Source organism: Sminthopsis crassicaudata, chromosome 2 (genome assembly GCF_048593235.1).
Source record: "Sminthopsis crassicaudata isolate SCR6 chromosome 2, ASM4859323v1, whole genome shotgun sequence".
Taxonomy (NCBI): Eukaryota; Metazoa; Chordata; class Mammalia; order Dasyuromorphia; family Dasyuridae; genus Sminthopsis; species Sminthopsis crassicaudata.
Window position 1 is genome coordinate 426,132,375 of NC_133618.1, and position 23,369 is coordinate 426,155,743.

Sequence of the window (23,369 nt, forward strand, 5' to 3'; positions counted from 1 at the left end):
GCCTACTCTGTTCTTTCGAACCTGTCATTGTCCCCTTGAGGGTGCTATGATCTAACCCTAGGACAATCTGGAGATCTGTGTGTGAATATGCAGAGGGGAGAAGGGAGATAGGTATGACAGATTTCCCAGTGGAATCCCAAAGAAAATTCCCAGTACACTTGTATTGGTAGTGCTTCCCTGGAAGCAAGAAGCAGGTAATAGATAATAACTCCCTGAGGGGCCCACACCTGGAAGTTAGGAGCATTCACACCAGAGGAAGAGAATGGAGGGAAGAGATAGGGTACTTTGGGAAAAAAAAGAATAGGGTATAGTTGTTTTGGAATCAAATCCCACAATTATCCTACCCATTTTTACTACTTTATAGTTAATCATATTACCTCTTGGTGACAGACTATAGCTCCCTGGCCCCAATTTTAGAAACCACTGGTTTAGGTAATAGATAATAAGAATTTGAGTGAAGATGAAGACAGTGATGACTAAAATGAAGGAAAATTTTGTTTTCAGGGCTTTAGCAATTGATTTGATACTGTGGTTAAGAAAAAAAGAAGTTAAAAATGATGCCAGTGTCTGGAATAAATCCCCTATACTTATCGGGTCACCACTCTAGTTTAGGCCCTTATCACTTCCAGTCTGCATTATTGCATTAGTCTCCAAATTGATCTCCCTGTTTCAGATCTCTTCCCTCTCCAATCCAATTCTTCTATATAGCAGCCAAAATAATCTCCCTTAAACACTGGTTGATACTGTCACATCCTAGCTAATCTTTAGTGCTTCACTCTAGAAAAAAATATCAACTCTTCAGCTTTGGCATATAAAACCATCACTTTCTGGTTCTAGCTCACCTTTCCTGACTAATGTCACATAACCTCTTTTAGCACACTCTATTCTATAGCCAAATCAATATATTTGTTGTTTCCTAAAACATGACATTACCTCTCTCTCCCTCTTTTCTACCTTTGTGTGGGTTCTTCCACTAACCTGTCATTCTCCTTTTTTCACCTTTTTCTCTTGAATCCATGCCGTCCTTCAAGGCCTAATTCATATGCTACTTCCTCCAGTTTTCTTTTCTTATCCGCTCAGTTTTCTGAGTCGAATTATCTTGTATTTGTATCTCTCTGCTAGAATGTAAGCTTCTTGAGGACAAAGACTGGTTTTCATTTTGTCTTTGTATCCCCAGTATCTAGCACAATGATTTATACATTGTAGTTAGATTCTGAACAAATCCTGTTGAATGAATAAATCCATTCAGCAAATATTAAGTGCTTTAACTGTGTACTTCCCAGGAAGGCAGTGATATAAAACCAAATATAAAACAGTTCCTACCCTCAAGAAGCTTTGATTCTTTCGCATATACATATGTAAGTTTATATAAGACAGAAAGTTATATAACTGAATTCCAAACTGATAAGTACAAACAGTAAGAACTATGGGAGTTAAGAAAATGATCACATTGTCCTGAGATAATACTTGAAATGAGTACAGAAGAAGAATGAATCGACATGTACAGACTATCCTAAAAAGTCTTAGGAGAGTCTTAATCAATTAAACTTAAAATTTCCCGAAGACTTTTGGGACACTTGGTATAGGCAGAGGGTATCAAAAATAAACAAGGTAACAGTAAGAAGACTTGTTCAAACCTAGTGAAAAGTTTGAAAGATAAAGTTAAATAGGTAAGGTCAGCTCAGGAAGGGAGTTGGATTTTTTTCTCTGTAAATGATCATAAGCAGCCAGATCAAGGTTGACAAGCCTAAGGCTAAGGGATTTGTTGATGATGGCTTCCTGCATATTAGATTATAAACTTCTCCATTGGTATCAGCACTTAGGACATTGATGTATATATGATTGGTAGGAGTTCATCCACGCCCCATTTATATCACATTAAACATGATTGATTGTATAATGCTATTTGGGGATATTTGATTTGAGTTCTGACTAACATAGCATATCTAAACCTCTGTAGGGCCTTTGAATGGGAGAAAATAAACGTAGTTCTGAGAAAACAGTATATAAAAAGCCAAGAGAAAACAGATAAGAGAAGGAGCTATGAGTATTCAAATGTAGTTTTCTGGAAAGGTAGCTTCTCCTAGCACTTCAAAGCTTGAATTAGGTAGCCAGGAAAGCAGGAACTATATGGCTCCGAGAGAGGGAAAGCAATGGCTCTAAACACTGCCACAACATTGGAGGAATTTCAGGACCAAGCAAGAGTCCAAATCATAATGTAGACCCTGCCTTTTTGGACCTGGGTGAGGGAGAGTAACTTTCTTGGGATCCTTCATGGTTTTTTGTTTTGTTTTGTTTTTTTTCTTTTCCTTTTTTCTATGTATGTATGTATGTATGTATGTATGTATGTGGGGCACAGGCAGGAAAAAACAATAGGCAAGGAAGAGTTCAAGCACAATCAGTTGATCAAGACTCATTTATTAAGCCCTATGTGTCAATCACTGACCTAAGTGCTGGAATACAGATCCCACAGCAGAACAGTTTCTTCACTTGAGGAGCACTTAATTCTAACAAGGGAAACAATATGTAGAAATGAAAATACCTATGAAATATATATATATATATACAAAATAGATACACAGTAATCTTAATAGTAAAAGCTTTAGCAAACACCTCCCAACAGAAAGTGATGCTGGAACTCATTCTTGAAGGAAACAAGGAAGGAAACCAGGAGTAGAGCTATTGAAGGGAAAGTATTTCAGACATAGGGACAGCCATTTCCAAGGCAAGGAGATAGAGATGGAGCATAGTACAGTATGGTGGGACAAAAGAATACATGAAAGGGAGTCTTGTCTTAGAAAAACATGAAGGGTAAGAAGGAAGCAAGTTGTGAAGAGCTTTCAGAACTACACAAGTTTTTTTTTTGTTTGTTTCTTTCTTTCTTTTAATCCCATATCTAACAGACAGCCACTGGAGTTCAGTAGGTTGGAGAGTGATATAACAAGTGTGTTGTTTTAAGGAAAATCACTTTGGCTATGTGGGACTCACCAGAGAGACAGAGTTGTCTTCTTCATTTTTTATGAACTCAGGAGCAAACACTTACTAGTTTTCATTTTCTGTTAAAATAAAGCCCATTCTATATTTCTGTATTTCAGTGAATTGCTAGCTTGAGTGTTGAAAGGGAGCTAAGACTCTTGTTCTATTTCTTATAGAGTATTTTGAAAGGAAAGTAGAAGACTGCAATTTGAATCAATATGTGGAAAACCCAAAATTGAATGGTGGGGGAGCATGTTAGATTTAGAGTAAAAAATTTTAAGTGCAAATCTAGACTCTTATTTATTTTCATTGTAACTTGGCTAATTCACTTACTTTAACCTCTCTGGGCCTCAATTGTTTATCTGTAAAATGAGGCAATTGGGCCATATGGGCCAGGAAGTCTCTTCCAACTCTAAATGTGTTATGAACCCCAAATGTGGATTCTGAGTCACAGGTTTTATGTATAAATATTCCTTGAAGGCAAGGACAATTTTGTTTTTCTTTCTAACTTTGTATTTGTTACAGTGCCTTGGACATTGTAGAGACCTAATCTGTGTTAAAAATAAATAAGCATTGAAGAATCATTGAAGATTCTTGATTTGAGAGATGATCTTGTAGACAGATAGTTCTGGTAGGTCTATTCTAGACAGAAAAAACAAGAAGCAAGCAGATCTCTTCCTCTTAGGAAACTGTTGCCATAGACCAGGTATGAAATAATTCAAATGTACATGACTAGAAAGGGGATAAATAGTACTATGTCATTTTCTACATGTTTTTTAATTCCTGCTTTTGCTATTATGCCATAGACTATTAGAGCTTAAGAAAGCATCCTAAAGGCAATTCTTTACTTTTGTGCTTCTCTCCTCTCTTCTCCTTTTTCAGTATTTTTCAGATGTTTTATACATTTGCTTTTGTGATCATTTCTCCAGACAGCTAACTGCTAATTTTTAAACCTCATAATATTTCACAGAATTGTTATGACTTTTAAATGTTCCATTCATAACTAATTATAAGAATGCAATTATTTTGAAATGGATCAACTTTTAAATAATATTCTCTTATAATAATATCTCTTCTCTGGAAAAAGAATTTATCAAGTAGAAATTTCCCCTCCTCCTTTGAATTCTAAAATTATAAATTAGGATTTGTTTTGCAAATCATTTCTCATTCCACAGAACTGAAATAGATTTTGAAGTTCGTAGAATCAATGATTCTTATTGCTTACTTACAAATAAAACATAATGTAAGGATAATTTAGTCTTTCTTTTAGCTTAAATGTTCTTAAAGACTCTATGGGATAATTTCAGAAAATCAGCTTCTTAAAAATATTCAGTTTGCATCTTCCCAGGGATTTAAATGTTTTAAAAACTCAAATGATCAAAAACTATGTTAACTCTCATTCTGAATTTAAATCCAAGGTTGGCATGACCTCTTTAAACCCCTTGCAATTTGTATTCATTTAATAATTTTTTAAAAATATCTATTATTTGCAAGGAAGAGAACATTACATATCTCTTGAATCAAACATTTTTAAGGATACAAAGAGAACTAAAGTTGGATCTCTGCTTTTGAACCTTCATATATACAAAACTCTTGGATATAATCTCAGTTTTCTTTTCATTTTATAATGTAGAGGAAGAGGAAATATATATGTACAAATAATTGTAACCAAAAAATAGTTGAAGAAAATTTCAAATAAAAATTTCAAATAAAAATGCCTTGGGAATTTTTGCCTAACAGAATCAGGCAGGGCTTTATTGTATATATAATACCAAGTAGTTAAACACCTAACAGAAGTGCATATAATTTTATTGCTGCCTGTGAAATCATGATATTTTTCAGAGGCTTTTATTTATTCTCTACATATTAAGAACCTTCCCTCTTCCTCTTTCCTAAACTGCCTCTCACATAACTTCCCCCAATATAATTGATGTCAAATGTTAGTTTGCAAAGGTTTCTGGACAATAGAGAGAGTTGTACATTAAAATGGGTTATTCCATTGAAATTGGATTATCATAGGATTTAGAGCAAGAAGAGATCCTGGAGAGCAATCATTCCAATTCTTTTAATTTATAGGTGAGGAGTTAAGACCCAGAGAAGTAAACTAAACTTTCCTAAATTATATAAGTAGAAAGTAGAATTAGGATGTGAAGCCAAGGCTTCTTGTTCTAGTATTCCAGTCAGCTTCTTAAATTACATAATAATCTCATGCATTTAGTTCTTTGCAACTTAACTCAACAAAATAAATGAGAGCTACTTACACCTGGATCTGTTTGTGGTTTGTTTGGAGGTTATCTTTGACATACTGTACTTTAAGAGAATAAATAAGCGATACACCTTGAAATAATCTGACTTAAAAGTTCCCTCCTCAACTTGAATACATTCCTATCCTAGTAACCAGGGAATTTGAATCTCTCCTGTGAGACAGTGGAAAAACTGTGAGTTTTTTTTCTTGTACAAAACCAAAAATATAATTTAGAATTAAAGATTGTATCACGTAGCTTAAGATGGAGGAATAGTAGCCTAGACCTCAAGAAAGAATAAACAATTGAAGAGTAAGTACAAGGGCTATGCTTTACTTAGTTGGGTTTCTCACCGAGCTTTCTTTAAGTTGACTTTTATTATTTTTTTAATATCAAGGATCATTTTTTTTATTTTTAGTAAATTTATTTATTTTTAATATACATTACTTTATGAATCATGTTGGGAAAGAGAAATCAGAGCAAAAAGGAAAAACCATGGAAGAGATTAAAAAAAAACAACAACAGAAAAAAGAAGTGAACATCGCATGTGTTGATTTACTTTCAATCTTTTTTGGTTCTTTTTTCTGGATACAGAAGGTATTTTCTGTTCAGAGCCTTATTTGGATTGCTTTGGATCATTGAACCACTGAAAAGAACCAAGTTTTTCATAGTTGATCATCTCACATGCTTGTTGTTATTTTGTACAATGTATTCCTGGTTCTGCTTGTTTCTCTCAGCAGCAAGAACTCTGATATAAAGTTCTATTGTCTCTTTGGGCACCATTCCCAAGCGGTAGAAGTCGCCACTGTTTAGGTCAAGGCTGTAGGAAAGAGTAACTCCTACTAGGGAAGTTGGATTTGAACCTAATTTTTTAGTTAGTGTATAAGAAATTTGTTACTATGTTTAGCACTTAGAATTGTGCCTACCCTTTTTTCCTATGTTCCCAGTTTGGCTTTAGAAACTAGGAGAAAATATTCCCATCTTCCTTATGGGGAAGAAAATAAAAATCTCTTTACATGAAACAACATTATATTTCATGTAGGCTTCTCTATGCAGGAGAATGCTATGGCCCTCTTCTGGCTACTGTAGATAGATTCCTTTGAACATTTTCGAGCCCAAGTCAGGTTCTTTTTGACCCCAAGACTGCTTTGGTAGTTGAAATAAGCTCAGATACCCAGTAACTGGGCTGGAGTTCAGGTTATAGAGACATGTGGAATGATTTGGCCAAATGTTAAGAGTACATTTCGTTCTTTTCATACACATGCAGTAATAGACTCACTATTGGAATATGATCTCTTCTCCACCCACTTCCATCAATTCAAAGTGGAATTTTTTTTTTTCTTTCAGTTCTTCTGTGTTTATCAGCTTCAAAGTAAAATTTTGAGTCAGGCTCAAATCAGAAGAGCTCAGTTTGTTGGAAATTTTTAATGAACTTGCCTGGAATGTTTCTTGAAGGATTTATTTGATTTTTTTTTTTTTTCTTTAGGAAATATTTTTGCTTAGAATAGAGACTTTTAAAAAAAAAAAAGTATGTAAATAGTAACTTTTGTCTGTCAACAGGGACCCAGGAATGAATGTCTTTATCTGAGTCATTATGATTCAGTGGAAAAATCCTAGAATTCAGAATCAGAACATCCCTGGTTTGAATCCCAATTCTGCCATTTGCTACCTGTGTAATCTTTTAACCTTTCTGTGTTTCAGTTTTTTCTGTAAAATGAAAGAGTTGGATTAGATGACTTCTGAGGACCCTTTCAGCTTGAAATCTATGATCTTGTCCTTTTGGATATCTTAACCCTTACTTAAAACTTGTGAATGTATATCTACAGCTGTTTTTTCTTTGTTACATTCTCCCTTGGCAAACGGGATCATTTCAACTTGTAGATATTTTAATAGAATGATTAGAACTGAATTCTTTTCAGTACTCATTCCTGTGGAGAAAAGGAGGAGTTGGGAACTTGATGTGAGCCTAATAAATTCTTGCTTTAATATTTCTAAATAGGATCTTTTTCTTCCTTTTAATAAACATCTCTTCTGAAAGTAGTTGCAGCCATTTTGGAGTCATCCTGCTGCTGCCTGCTATGGTTGGGGAATCCTGATTTGTGTGGAATTTTCCATGCCTCTTAGCTCTGCAACATGTTAGTAATAGCTTAGGAAAAAAGCTTTTCCTGATATACTGACTTTCTCTCTCTCTCTCTCTCTCTCTCTCTCTCTCTCTCTCTCTCTCTCTCTCTCTCTCTGTTTCTCTCTCAGCATTCAGTAGATGCTAAAAACTCAACATTATATCTGAGATATTTTGTTTGTAATATCAGAAGATCAAATCCATCTCATCTACATAAACTTTTATTTTAAAAAACGAGTCAGTATAAGATATTTATTTTGGGATGATTTTCCCAGGTGCCTTATTTTCTGTCTCAAAACCTTTATTTGTATATGTATTTGGGGTTGTTATTGGGGGTGGAGTTGTTTTATTTAGGTTTTGTTTCTGTCTCTAAGCACTGGTTTCTTATGTGACAAATAGATTTAGGTTCTTTAGCAGCCTTACAAATTGGTTTGTTGATCCTTGAATTTTGGATTTTTATATTAATATTACTATGACATCATCGTCAGAAAAGTTATTGGAAAAAAGCTAATTTTTTAATATAATACTTTTTAAAGTATACATTATCCTATTTTTTTCCAGAATGATATCAAATTGCAAGAAACTTAACTGGACAAATACTTTTGGAATTTGGCTTTTTGTAGAAAATTTTCTCCTGATTCAGGAATTGAATGTAGTATATCAGTTTGGAAGAAGGCAACACAGCTTTTTTATGTACCCTGATTTCTACCCAAATTGAGTTCTTTTTTTTTTAAACAATATTTGTTTTTAGCAATATTTTGGAAAAGGGAAGGAGAAATGAGTCAAAGATGTCTTTATGATAAAGGAAAAGAGACAAGGCAGAACTATATACCTTTTGTTTTCTTTTGTCTCACTAAAATGATTAATATTTGCTTTAGAAAAGACAGAACAGGAATTACTTTAAGAGAGAATTGAAATTAAGTAAAATTGGAGATAAGACTTCAGTAACTCTGCTGAAAAAATCCCAAGTCATTAGGCCCATACCACTTATATCCCCAGACTAAAAGAGTTGGTATATGTGATTTCTCTGCCACTAACAGTTGGCAAGTTAAAAGGTTATGAAGAATGAGAAAAGGGGCTCTAGGATAAAAGAAATGTTGCCCAGATTTTTAAAAAAAGAAAGTAGTATAACATCCACAAACTATAGGTCAATATTCTTGACTTCATTTCCTGGCAAAAATTAGTATCTGTTATTGAAGGTAATATTTTGTGAATATTTAGAAAAGAAAATAGTGATCACTAAAACCCAATATGACTTCTTCAAATATGTCCTGTTTTAATTGAATTGAATTCTCTCATTTGGACTGGCCCAGTTGGAGTATTGGTATAAGTTTAGGAGAAATCATCTTAGCATTTGACAAGGTCTTTCTATCCTGTGGACAAGACAAACATGCTAATTAGATGATAGTGCCATTGGAGTGCTGGAAGTTAATGAATGGCAGGTACCAAAATATAAAACTCCTAATGGAATGCCTTGGGGATCTGTTCTTGAGTCTGTATTATTTAGGATTTTGAAACTTTGATACTTAATGAAGGAATCTGCAGGTGTCAAACTGGTAGGGATAATTTAGTTGTTAATTAATATTAATTTAATTAGGATTTGCAGCAGTTAGATTGTACAGTGGATAAAGCATCAGTCCTAGAGTCAGGAGGTTATGAGTTCACATCTCGTCTCAAATATTTAACACTTCCTAACCCCAGTTGCCTTGGGGAAAAAAAATTAAAAAAAACAAAACATAGTAGGATCTATAATGATCTCAGCTGGCTAAAACATTGAACAAAATCTTATAGAATGAAATTTAATAGAGTCTTATGTTTGTGAAATTGATTTAAAAAAAAAAATATACAATAAGGGGGGGTATCTAAGTGTCACAGTAGATAGAGCACCAGCCTAGAGTCAGGAGGACCTGAGTTCAAATGTAGCCTCAGACACTTAACATTTCCTAGCTGCATGGCCCTGGGCAAGTCACTTTATTTTATTTATTTATTTATTTTTGTTATTAATTTTATAATTATAACATATATTTTTTGATAATACATATGCGTAGGTAATTTTTTACAACATTATCCCTTGTATTCCCTTCTGTTCTGAATTTTTCCCCTCCTTCCTTCCACCCCCTCCCTTAGATGGCAGGCATTCCCATACATATTAAATATGTTATAGTATATCCTAGGTAAATATATATGTGCAGAATTGAATTTTGTTGTTGTTGCTGCAAAGGAAGATTTGGATTCAGAAGGTAAAAATAATCTGGGGAGAAAAACAAAAAATGCAAACAGTTTACACTCATTTCCCAGTGTTCCTTTTCTGGGTGTAGCTGATTCTGTCCATCATTGATCAATTGGAATTGGATTAGGTCTTCTCTATGTTGAAGATATCCACTTCCATCAGAATACATCCTCATACAGTATCATTGTTGAAGTGTATAATGATCCCCTACCCTAGTTCTGCTCGTTTCACTCAGCATCAGTTGATGTAAGTCTCTCCAAGCCTCTCTGTATTCCTCCTGTTGGTTATTTCTTACAGAACAATAATATTCCATAACATTCATATACCATAATTTACCCAACCATTCTCCAATTGATGGGCATCCGTTCATTTTCCAGTTTCTAGCCACAACAAAAAGGGCTGTCACAAACATTTTGGCACATACAGGTCCCTTTCCCTACTTTAGTATTTCCTTGGGATATAAGCCCAGTAGTAGTATGGCTGGGTCAAAGGGTATGCACAGTTTGATAACTTTTTGGGCATAATTCCAGATTGTTCTCTAGAATGGTTGTATTCTTTCACAACTCCATCAACAATGCATCAGTGTCCCAGTTTTTCCACATCCCCTCCAACATTCATCATTATTTATTCCTATCATCTTAGCCAATATGACAGGTGTGTAGTGGTATCCCAGAGTTGTCTTAATTTGCATTTCTCTGATCAATAGTGATTTGGAATACTCTTTCATATGAGTGGAAATAGTTTCAATTTCATCATCTGAAAATTGTCTGTTCATATCCTTTGACCATTTATCAATTGGACAATGACTTGATTTCTTACAAATTAGAGTCAATTTTCTGTATATTTTGGAGATGAGACCTTTAACTGTAAAAATGTTTTCCCAATCTGTTACTTCCCTTCTAATTTTGTTTGCATTAGTTTTGTTTATACAAAATGGGCAAGTCACTTAACCTCATTTGCTTCAGCCAAAACTATAAATAAATAAATTATATATATATAATAAGGGGGACATGCTCACTTAAAGAATATATAAGTTGGTTTTTTTTTGTTTCTTTGTTTTAGGGGTGTGTGTGTGTGTGTGTGTGTGTGTGTGTGTGTGTGTGTGTGTTTTAATGAATTATAGCCCAGTATTGTGACACGGTAACCAACAAACAAATGGACTCACAGGCTGTGTTAGAAGCTTAATTTCTAAAACAAGTGAAGTTATTTTTCTGCAGTGTTCAACCTTGGTCAGACCACATATGGAGAATTATATTCTCTAGTCCCCACATTTTAGGAAGGGCATTGACAGATAGACATTGACAAACATCTTGAGAAATATAACCAGGTAAAGATCAACTGAAAAACTTGGGACATTTTGTCTGGAGAAGACTTTTAAGTACATAATATCTGTGGGAAGACATAAGATTTTATTTTTACACGATTTGTAGTGTTTATTACATAAGCTTTATTGAAATGAAATGTATTGTTTTATATTTTGAATGCTTTCATATTCTACTGTATACATGGCATTATTTTTTTCTTTTCTTTTTCTATTTTTTAAGTTTTAAATAGCTAAATAATTTTTTTTAAATAACAAATAGGATGTTTTCAGAAAAACCAGAAAAGACTAATGCAAAGTGAAATGAGCAGAACCAGGAGAATATAGCACACAGCAAAAGCATCATTGTAAGAAATTTAATCTCTATAATACCATAATGAGCAAGAAAATTCTAAAGGATATGAGATGAAAGGTACTGTCCATCTCCAGAGGAAAAAAATTGAGCCCAAATGAAGATAAAAATATTTTTCTTTATTTTTCTCAGGGTTTTTTTTTTTTTTCTTGTAGTGTAGTGGTTGTTTTAGTTTTGGTTTAGTTAGATTTGGTTTGGTTTTGGCCTTTGTGTTTTTTTTTTTCATAGCATGCTTTACAGATTTACATGAAAATGTGTTTTGCATGACTGCACATGTATAACTTAAAACATAAAATTTTTAGAGAAGGAAAAGAGGAAAAAAATTGTTCCCAAATGAAGAAGGGACTATATGAAGTTGTTTAGTACCAAATATCCTTAAAACTATGTGAAATTGTTAGTATCAAATACCTTAACAGGAGAGAGTAGGGTGGGAAATTCTTTTTTTAACTATAGTTATAATGTATATTCTTCAGTGGAAGTGTTCTGGGTGAAGTCTGGCTTGAAAACTATTGATTTGTCAGAAATGATTTGTTTGCCTTTACATGTCATTAAGAAATGAGTTTGTTATTACAATCTAGTACCTGCAAGTGATCATGGTTCTAATATAATTTTCATTTTCCCCTTTTTTCCATCACCCTTTCTCACCTACCCTTACCCTCCCTCCTCCTTTTTGCAGTTGGTTGATTGCTATTCTGGCCCAACTCAACCCTCTCTTTGGACCACAATTAAAAAATGATACCATCTGGTATCTCAAGTATCACTGGCCTTGAGAAAGGGGGTGATCTATGTGATTCTCTATCATCTAGGTAAGTATAAATGGGATCTTTCACATGAATGTTGTTGAGTCTGGGATTAAGGACAGATTTTTAAAGGCCTTTTGAACATACAGATGTGCCCTAATTTAAACATGATCTGGATTAAAGAAAAAGATTTGGAAATTAATCACCATAGGATTTCTTTGAATATCAGTGAATTTATAAAACCTTTATATTATTTAGCATAATACACTAGCTAGTCCATCTGAACGTGCTTTGGGGACAATGCTCACCAGTTCATTAGTACCATTTAGTATTCATTAGTGCTGGATCAGTGAATGTAGTTAAATTCAACTAATAATGTGTTCATTACCATGTAGGGGAATCTTTTTGTCGTCATTGAAATAAACTACTCTACTTAGAAGGTATATAGAGTTTAAGGACGTTACAGTCTTGATTAGGAAAATGCTAAAAAGAGTCTTAAATGAGACTTCATTCAGGGTTCTTTGAAGTTCATTCTATACTGGAAGCTTCTTTGAAATTATTTTAGCGTTCAAGAGGAAAAAGCCTGTGGGACATATAGGTGTATATAACTTAATTCATGTAATTATTAATTGTATGAAGTTTACATGTGCCAGAAAGTGAGAATTCGTTTCACACAGGAATCATACATAATTGAATGTAAGTGAAGAAAAAGAATTCTTTACCTTTTTTCACTTACTCTTTATAGATGAGATTAGTCATCAATCTAGGCAAAACAAAACTAATTCTTTTTTTTTTTTTTTTTAATTAAAGCTTTTTATTTTTAAAACATATGCATGGATAATTCTTAAATGTTAAATTATGTTTCAGTCCCTCCCCTGACTGCCTCCCCTAGATGGCAAGTAGTCCAATATATGTTAAACATGGTAGAAATATATGTTAAATCCAGGATATGCATATATATTTATACAATTATCTTGCTGCACAGGAAAAACCAGGAAAAAATGAGAAAAGAAATAAAATGCAAACAAATAACAAAAAGAGTGAAAATTGTATAAAACTAGTTCTTAAAAGAACAAATATCTTAGCATTTTCTTTTGTTTTCAGGCCTTTAATCTCACTTAAAGAGTTTTATGAGATAATTTGCTCCAAATTTTTCATTTTCCATTCATGTGGTTAGTGGATATTTAGAGCCAGTCACCACCATCCAAGTTTCTGTAATTTATAATAGTATAATGGAAAAAAGCCTGGGAATTGTGAGTTCTGACTTTCAGTTGTCATTCTGCTACAAATTATTGGCTTAACAATGGGCAAGTTACTTTTCGTCTTGATTTCTTTACATATAAATTAGTTTTACATCCCTTTTGGCTCTAAAGTTTTTCTCTCCAAAAATTGTCATTCCTGTGTGCTCCTTCCTCCCTCTTATGTTGGTCATATTAGTCAGTCTGATAGGTGAGAGATAGAACTAGAGTTGTTTTAATTTTCCTTATTTATTGTTAGTGAAATGGAATTTTTCCCCCCTTTGGCAGAATCTCTTCTCTTTAGAATCTCCTTTTCATATTCTTTGACCATTTCTCTCTTGAGGAATGACTCATATTATATTTGAAGCCTTTATTTTTGGATATCATACCCTTATTAGAAAAACTTTCTCCAAAGTTTTTTTCCCCCCCAACTATTTCCTTTCTAATTTCAGCTATATTGATTTTATTTGTACAAAAACTTTTCTATTTTAATCAGGAGTATCCATTTTATCTCTTGTGAATCTCTCCCTTGTTTGTTCAAGTACTTTTTTCCTATTCATAGTTATGAAAAATATCTTCCTCCCTACTCTCTTAATTTCTTTTTGATGTTGCTTTTATGTTTATGTACCAGGTAATTTTGGTACTTATTGTGGCACATGGTGTGAAGCATTTGTCTAGACCCAATTTCTGTAAGACGTCTTTCCAGTTTTCTGAACAGTGGCTTTTGAAGAGTCTTTATCCCAGCATTTGGAATCTTTGGGTCTCTCCAAAATTGTACTGCCATATCAAATTGTTTCTGGTTTGTAAACGGAATCTATACTTTTTATCTAATTTTTCTACTTTTTTTGATTGGAACTGGTTTTGATGTTTATTGCTTTGAATTATATAGTTTGAAATTGGCTACTGTTTCTTTTCCTTCTTGCTTTCTTTCTTTTTTAAAAAATAATGTGCTCTTACTACCATACAATTTCCATAAATTAAAACCAGAGACCATAAACTAAAACCAGAGAAATTTCTTGTTATCAAAGACCATTAGCCAAAAATTTGCTCCAAAGCCAGAACCACCCCCAAAACTGATAATATAAATATGTTTTTAAAAGTAACTTCTAGGAATGACTTTCAAGACAATACACAATCACTTTAATTTCCTATACCTTTCTACAGCTATATCTAGCTTACAACCTTGCTTTTTTTCCCGTAATTATCCTAAAGATTCTTTTTTTTCCCCCCCTAAGGCTGGGGTTAAGTGATTTGCCCAGGGTCACATAGCTAGGAAGTGTTAAGTGTCTGAGACTAGATTTGAACTCTGGTCCTCCTGAATTCAAGGCTGGTGCTCTATCCACTGCACCACCTAGCTGCCCCTATCTTAAAGATTCTTGACTTTTTATCACTTCAACTGAATTTTGTTTTAGCTTTATTTTTGAAATTTTTTTTTCTAGCTCTAGTAATCCTTTGATAGTTTGATATAGCACAAAATCTATTGAATTAATTTAGGAAATATGACCAATTTTTATTGTATTGCCATGGACCCATTCATTTCCAATTATTTAGGTGCTTCTTTATTTTTGTAAAGAGTATTTTGTAGTTCTGTTTATATGGTTTCTATGTGTTGGCATATTCTTTTCTAGCAGTTGTCATTAACTGACTTGAACACTAACTTATTAGTCACTTATGAGCATTTGGGTTATTGGAAGTACTCATCCTAAATACTGAAGATACAATAGGATACAATCAACTAGAAACATAATCACTTTCAATATCAATATTGTTTTCCCACCATAGTGATCCAGAAATATTGCTATAATGTGTGTTTTTGAATTATGTTTAACTAGTATTAGCTATAAGATTTTAGAGTTTATTATAATATAGGATCTAAGACTGACTCTAGGTTCAGTAAGCATTTAGTAAGCACCTACTATGTGCTGGGCATTGTGCTAAGCATTTTAAGACAGATAGTAGGACAAATACCATGTAATTGTCTTTTGGATTGTAGTCCAGATTAACTACAATCAACAAGAAAGATTCCTTCTGCATTCTTATTGAGTACTTAAAAACATACATAGCAACTTTATTGTGTTTTTTGATTTTTAAAAAATAATTCCTTTAAGAGACCAAATTTGGGAAGTAGGAGGTGTAAAGCAGCAGCTGAGTGAGTACATGCTTTAGAACTATTCAGTTTCTGAATAATAGTAATAATAAAAAAATACTTCTATATGCTGCTTGCTTTTTGTTTGTTTTAATCAAACCTTAATTGCTTTGATTTTCTTTCTCATATTGAAAGAATTGAACCACAGTAATCATATGATAGGAGAAATTGTAATGTATATTCCAGAGTACAGATATCAGAAATCTAAATTTTAAATGAGACTTAATAGGTACACTGAAGAATATTTAGAATTGTTGTTTCTGTGTTTCAATACTTTTTCTGTGAGTTTACAATATGGATTTGCCATTAGATGTAGAATAAAAATAATCTAAGGATTGAGCATTGAGTATAGTTTTATTAGTAAATCTATATTCCTATTTAATGTATATGCTGCTCTAAGAAAGAATTTTATATCAGACTTTCAAATGAAGACTAATTTGGTCATGGTTTTGATACAGAACATTAAACTTCTACTGTTATTCCTTCAAATTAATTCAAATTCAAATAGCAACCATTATTTGCTATATATTTCCTTTACCATCCGAACATCCCTACCACAATAATCATTCTATTCCTTCAACTCCAATCCATTAAGAGAGTTCTGCATGAAAGATACCATTAGGAGAAGCACCTTCAAAACAAATTTCTAATTAAAATTTTGCTCCTGGTTTTAATCTTTGAGCTCCAAATTTGATACTTCCTATGTCTTATATCAAATTTATCAAATTCCTTTTTCTATCTCTAATCTTGTTCTTCATAGCTGCTGTTTGCCAAGGCAAAAATCCCCCTTACCTTCTTTTTATATCATGATCATATCAATCTTGATGTAGTCTTCTCCCTCAAAACCCCCACTGAATTAAAAATTCCTCTTCATTATAGTTCTCTTTTTCCTTCTGCCCCTTATGGAAATAAAGACATTACATTCTCTCTAGAACTTAATCTATTTTTTTTTTCTCTCATCCCCTGCTTTCCACTTCTAATTCTGATGATTTTTCTGCTATCATCATTCAGCAGTCTCTCCTTTGTAGTTTAATCCATCCCTCACTATCATCTTTGTCCAGAATCTAATTGCAGGCATCATCCAACATCTAGATCACTCTTTCTTTTTTTTCTCAAGGAGTTCAGGAATTGGCTCACAAATGTCTCTATCGAGTTGCCTGTCTTCATTCAGTATTCATGTTGACATTTCTTCAAACATTCTGGCCTCCCAGTTCACCAAACTCTATTTAGTTCCTAAAATCTGTATGGCTATTTTTAGCAACCCACAAGGATGATATTATCTTCAACTTCACCATTATATCCCAGATTATTCCATTCTATTTTTTCTTTTTCTTTTTTAAAATATAATAGCCTTTTATTTTTCAAAATACATGCAAAGATAGTTTTCAACATTAACCCCTGCAAAACCTTGTGTTTCCAATTTTTCTCCTTCTCTCTCCCCTCTCCCCTAGACAGCAAGAAATCCAATATAGATTAAACATGTTTAATTCTTCTAAACATATTTCCACATTTATCACATGCTGTATAAGAAAAAAGGATTTTAAAAATGGAAAAAAGGAGAAAAAACAAACCAGCAAATTGTTGATTTTGTTTTTGCAAACAAAAAAAGGTGTGAAAATGCTATGTTGTGATCCACATTCAGTTCCCAGAGTCCTCTCTCTGGACAGATGGCATTTTCCATCACAAACCTATTGGAATTGACTGGAATCACCTCATTGTTGAAAAGAGCCAAGTCCATCACAGTTGATCATCACATAATTTTGTTACTATGTATAGTGTTCTCTTGGTTCTATTCACTTCATTTAGCATGTGAGTCTCTTCAGACCTTACTAAAATATCCTGCTGCTTGTTTCTTTTAGAATAATATTCCATTACATTCATATACAAAACTTATTCAGTCATTCTCCAACTGATGGGCATCCATTCAGTTTTACTAGTTCTTTGCCACTACAAAAGGAGCTGCTACAAACATTTTTGCACATGTGGATCTTTTTCCCTTTTTATGACACAATCTATTTTTAGGTTAGATCATTTTAAAGTAAAAATTTAGAGAAGGGAAACAAGAAGATCCAGCAGAGATCATCAAGAAGAAAAGCCAAAAACATAGGAAAATAAGTGTCAAGAAAATTAAGGAAAGACTGTATTTAAAAGAACAAGATTGTCACAGTGACAAAAACTGCAGAAAGGTCAGGAAGAGTAGCAAAGACTAAGAAAAGGGCATATTTTCCTTAATGGAAGTCCATGCTATCCTCTGAGACTAGAACAATGGGGGAAAAGATCTCTGATAAGTTTAAGGTGTGGAACAGGAAAATTGAAGGAACTCAAAATAATTGAAATCAATTTTATTTGGAACAAGGGAGCCAATGAGAGCTAATGAGAGAAGAGAAAGAATAAACATAACACTGGGAATTGAAAAAAAGAGAAAGTTTTGCAGCAAAAATGTGAGCAGTGTGACCAAAGATTGGAGATGATTCCCAGGAAGGCTTCTTAAGATTAACAAGAATTTAGTAACTTAAGACTGGAAGATGATGAGGATGGCAGCCCATGACTGAGGACTGGCAGAGTGTAAAAGGGGAAGAGACATAAGATAAAGGATTTATGTTGTGTTCAGTTGTTTTCAGGTGTCCTACTCTCTGTAACCCCATTTGGAATTTTCTTGGCCATTTCCTTTTCCAGTTTGTTTTACTGAAAAAACTGAGGCAAACGAGATTAAGTGACTTGCCCAGGGTCACACAGCTAGTATCTGAGGTCACATTTGAACTCAGGTCTTTCTGACTCTTATCTGTATCCCTGTATCATCTGTACTCAGACAACTCCTAAATTAAAAAAAAAAACAAAAACAAAAACAAAAAACTAGTGATAATCTACTTCAGTAATCTCCAGTCCCACATTTCCAGTTGTCTGCTGGATATTAATTGTTTGCTTTATCAAAACTTCAAATATAATTGTCCACCAAACTTTCCTATTTTTATTGAGAATTCCATCAATTTTTCCTCATCAAGATTCCTAAACTAAGTTATCTTTGACTCTCCTTTTGCCTTCATTCCCCATATCCAGTCAGTATTCAAGTCCTATTAGTTTTATCTCTTCAACATTTCTTGTATCTATCCCCTTCTTTTTTCTCAGCTGCTCCTTTCCCCAACCCTCCCCGCACGCCTCCTCCCCCCTTCTTATATTTACTTGCCTGAACTATTATAATATCTTCCTATTTGGCCTCTCTGCCTCCATTTTTTAGTCCCTCCTTCACAGTTGGCAGAATAATCTTTCTAAATCACAGGTCTAACATTGCCACACTCCTTTAAAATAAAAAAACGATACAAAACAAACAACCTTTAGTGGCTTCCCCTTTCCTCTAGAAAAGAATACATTCTCTTTAGCCTATCATTTATGGCCTCTGCTTTCTTTCACATTACTCCTAGGTATACCTAGCAATGGAATCACTTGGTCAAAATGTATAAACTGGCTTTTTTCAGAATAACTAGAGGAATTCAAAGCTCCTCTTCTTCCTTTCCACCCTCCACCCTCTCCCTCCCTTATTCCTGACTTCCCCAAACATTGACTAATTCTCTATGTTATCTTGTATGCTTTCTGTATTCTAGCAAAACTAGATTGCTAATTCTTCCTTGAATTCAACATTCCATTTCCCACCTCACCTCCATGTGTGACTGAGGTCATCCTCGGTGTCTATTCTGTCTCAACTCTCCCTTTCAGAATTTTTATCTTCCTTTAAAATTTGGTTCAGGTATTACTTTTTCTGTTTCATGTCTCTTAATTTCCTCTAACTCCAGCTGAATGTGTAGTTTTTTTCCTTGACTTTTGTAATTTGCCTATATTTTCTTTGGCTCCTATCCTTCCTGCTTTATCTTTGTGAATATCTGATTGGCTCCACTCCCACCCTAAGTGAAATATCATTGAAGTCAGGGGTTATTTCATTTTTCCTTTTTATTTTATCTAGTACATATATAGTATCACAAATGTATATACATGATAATAGTATGTAACAATAGCACACACATAGTAGGCATCTCATAATTATTTAATTGAATTCATTAAATGAACTAAAATACATATTAAATATATGTGCAATTCATAGTTATTAAAAAAAACTTTTATTAATTTAGTAGCAAATGACTTCAACATTATCCTCTGAAAACAGCTTGTATATTTCTACTGCTATTTGTGCCATTCTCTCATCTTCACATAGTTGAATTCTACAGTTCTTTAAATATCCGTCTCTTATCCCCTATTTTTGGTGAAGCTTTGCTTTTGATCACAGTAGCCATAATATGCTCTCTTACTAAAACTAGTCCCATCTATTTGGCATTTATCTTATATCCATGTGTTGTCTTTTTATTCCTTATCTTTTTTATGTTCTCCCTGTCAGAAAGTGTGGGTAGCATGTTTCAGCATATCAGTCCTAAGATTGATAGTGGTCATTTAATACATTGTTTTTAAAACTACAGAGTTTTTAAGACTTTCAAAGTTGTTTCTATATGTATTTATAGTACATATGTATTAAAATATTACTAGTGTCAGAAGGGAGATCCGTCATTTTATAAATGAGATTCAGAGAGTTAAAAATATGATGCTGCATATCACAGAAATACTATAGTAGTTGAACCAGAACTAAAGTTTAAACCTCTTGACTTTCAGATCAGTATTCTCTGGTCATAAAGAGCTGCTTACCACAATTTGTACTAGGTGGTCAGTATTTGTGGGCTGGATAAGTGTCATTTGAGAGCTATACAACAATGATTGAAGGAGTATTATAATTACTGAGTGTTGGAGTCGTTGGAAAGGCCAAATTTCACTTATTTAGATGAAAATTCATTGCTACATAGCAGTAACTTAGTCATTTAACTTGAGGGACTGGACTCTTTCATCAAGGGATTTTTTCAGAATGTTTCCCTAACTCTCGTTTTTTATAATAGCACTTTACATAATGCTTTTAATTTGAAAATTTTAAGTACACACTACCTTTGTCTTTCTCTCATTTTGCAAATGAGGAGGCTTGAAAAGAGATCATGTGAGCTATTCAAAAGCAGAACAATTGTACATTAGAGGGAAAATTAACACTATATGTTTTTGACTCACTCTAACTTCAGACCACAAGGTCATGTTATATAACTTATTGCATATATCTTTTAAACTAGTATCACAGCCTGTTTGAAAATAATTCCCTGATATATATGGTTTTTACAAAGTCTGTTTTCCCTTTCCAGAAAGACATATACTTTCTCATGTCTAATAAAATTTAATGGGAAAATACCATCCCGTATAAAATATCAGTATTCACCTACTGCATTTTCTTCAGTAAAGTTAATTTTCTCTGCTAGTTTTGCAAAAGATTCTCAGTTATGCTAACTGAGAAAGGATAACTGAAAGACAGTGAAGCACCTTGAAAATCTTTTAAACCATAAGCCATTAAAAGCTTTTAGCCAGGAGCAGCTAGGTGACTCAGTGGATAGAGCACCAGCCTTGAATTCAGGAGGACCCGAGTTCAAATGTGGTCTTAGACACTTAACACTTCCTGGCTGTGTGACCCTGGGCAAGTCACTTAACCCCAGCCTCAGGGGAGGAAAAAAAAAAAAAAGCTTTTAGCCCTTGTCATTTCTTTGCCTCTTATCCAAGTTTGCTTACTTACAATTTGTTTTGCATGTTACTTTGATTCTGTTTTGGTTTTTAAATGTATTGCTTGTAATTTGGTAATATAGCCCACTATGTACCAATGAACCCTTAAGCCACTGTTTCTCTTATGCATGAATTTTTGAGCCTTTAATACTCAAGAAGATGAGCCTAGCTAATATTCTTCAGTTTGGAAACCTCTCTATGAGGTTTACTTATCATGGCCTACTGATCTAAAGAGCTTCCATATATGTATATATGCATACATATTCTGTATCTAGTCTTTAGATCTTCCATATCTAGCCTACTATAGTCTGTATCCTAACCCTATAGTTTATATCCTAACCTGAATTTCCAAAACTTAGGTTTTTGGATCATAGGATTTAAAGTAGAAGAGACTTTAGAAAATCATGTGATCTGACTCTCTTATTTTACAGATGAGGAATATGAGATCCAGAGAGGAAAATCACTTGCCTAAGGTCATATATGTAGTAATTAACTGAGCTGAAATTTAAGCATAAATGCTTTGATTCCAAACAGGGATCATCAACTATACAAAGAATTTTAGTGTTGAAATAGACCACAGAAGCTACCCTGTGTTACTCACACATGTTCAGGAATGTCTTGTACAAATTTCCCAAGAGGTGATCATAGGCCTTTGATCAGAGGCAAATTTATGCTTTCTAAGAGATAGAAAATTCAATTCATTTGACCTTATATCACATATACTTCATTTATTACCCTCAGGAGTTATATGGCACCTTGCTACTTTTAAGAATAACTTAGGTAGTAGAAATGATCCATAATTAACTTGCTTGCATTTAAAAAAAACAAACAACTTTCATTATGATTATTATTTTTCAGCTAAGCACTTTTTTCCTTTCCTTCCTACTCTCTTGTTAATGCTTTTATTTGATAATATTATAAGTTTAGGGGTTTTAACCTTAGAACTTAGCTCTGCTCCTCATATTTGTTTAAACTAGAATGAACAGCAAACAAGAGGACAGTTAAGAAGCTAGACACAGAAACGGGAATATTTTTATTATTTTATTATTAACTGCACTTTTAGTAATCCTGTTTCCTACCACAAGAGGAGAAGAGATGACTAATTTATGATTTGAAATATAGATTTAAATTTGCATAAATTCCAAATACAACTACTACTGTTTTGTTTTGGGGGGTTTTCCACATATTGTAGGTGTCAATTATTGTTGTCAAGTATGTTAAGATTTAGTTTAATTGGATCTTTTTTAAAAAAAACTCTTTTACAAGTCAAACTTAATGTCACATACATAATCATAAGATTCCTAATCTATTCCCCTCATTTCATATACACAGATACTGAACCCTAGACAACTTACTTGAGCGATCATATAGGTAAGTAGAAGAGCTAGGATTTGAATCCAGATTCTCTCACTTCAAATCCAGCATACTTTTTTCTGTTCTATATATTTTTTTCACAACTAAACATACATATGTGATTTTGTTCATTTTTAATTAATGACTTGATTAACTTTATGGTTCTTGCATTGCCTTAATTTACTAATAAGTGAATCTTTTTCTCCTGAGAAGTGGGATTGAAGAACTAATAATTGAAATGGTTTTATTTTACAGGTAAAGAAGATACATCTTCTACATGTGAAAGCATCCTCTAATCCAAAGAATGCCTTAACTCATCTGTTTGAAGACCAGCTGCCTTAAATATTTATACTATACTTGAATTTTTGTCTTCTAAAGTTCAGTATTTTTTTTTCCTGTTACATACTTTAAAATTTTTTTCTCTTTGTTAAACTATGTGCCTACTTTACCTAAAGTACATGCCAAATACACCAAAGGTATATGGGACTCTTCTGATGCAGAAGATTGTAATTTTAATGAGATATATTATTCTCTTTTTCCTGTACATGCCTAAGAACTTAAAGATCTCCTCCCCCTACCATTAACCACATTAAAAATAAATAATGCATTTAAGACTCCTACAGCAAGATGGATGGCTGCTACAGTTTTGTTAATCACGAGGAGATCATGTTCAGAGGAAAAATGTACCCTAATGGTGTTGGAGCTGTATCAAGCTGTATTTTCCAAAGACTTTAAATTTCTATCTCCCTTTGGAATAAATTATTTTTTTCTGCTTTCTTCGGAAATCTGGCTTCAGTGTTTGTGATTTTTCTTTTATAAGGACTATTTGTCCTTTCAGGTAATTTCCACATTGCTGATTTTACAACTTTAAAATTCTAACTTTGGTAAATTCCTTGAACTTCTTTGCTTATTAATGTAGGCAGCTATATAGTTTGGGATGCGTGAAAGAATATATATTCATTCAAGAAATGGCCATATATATTCATTCAAGAAATGTACTACCCACTCTGCAGTGGGGAA

At 33.3% G+C, this 23,369-nt stretch overlaps 1 protein-coding gene across 1 annotated transcript in view; it reads left to right on the forward strand.

Moving 5' to 3' along the window:
* Nucleotides 1–23,134, forward strand: part of ATP6V0E1 (ATPase H+ transporting V0 subunit e1) — a 45,641-nt gene extending 22,507 nt beyond the window's left edge. The window contains exons 3-5 of the mRNA XM_074292084.1: nt 11,918–12,047; nt 22,329–22,367; nt 22,605–23,134. Of these exons, the coding sequence (XP_074148185.1) occupies nt 11,918–12,011 (94 nt within the window). The 3' untranslated portion in view covers nt 12,012–12,047; nt 22,329–22,367; nt 22,605–23,134. The remainder of the gene's footprint in view (nt 1–11,917; nt 12,048–22,328; nt 22,368–22,604) is intronic.
* Nucleotides 23,135–23,369: the final 235 nt, after the last annotated feature.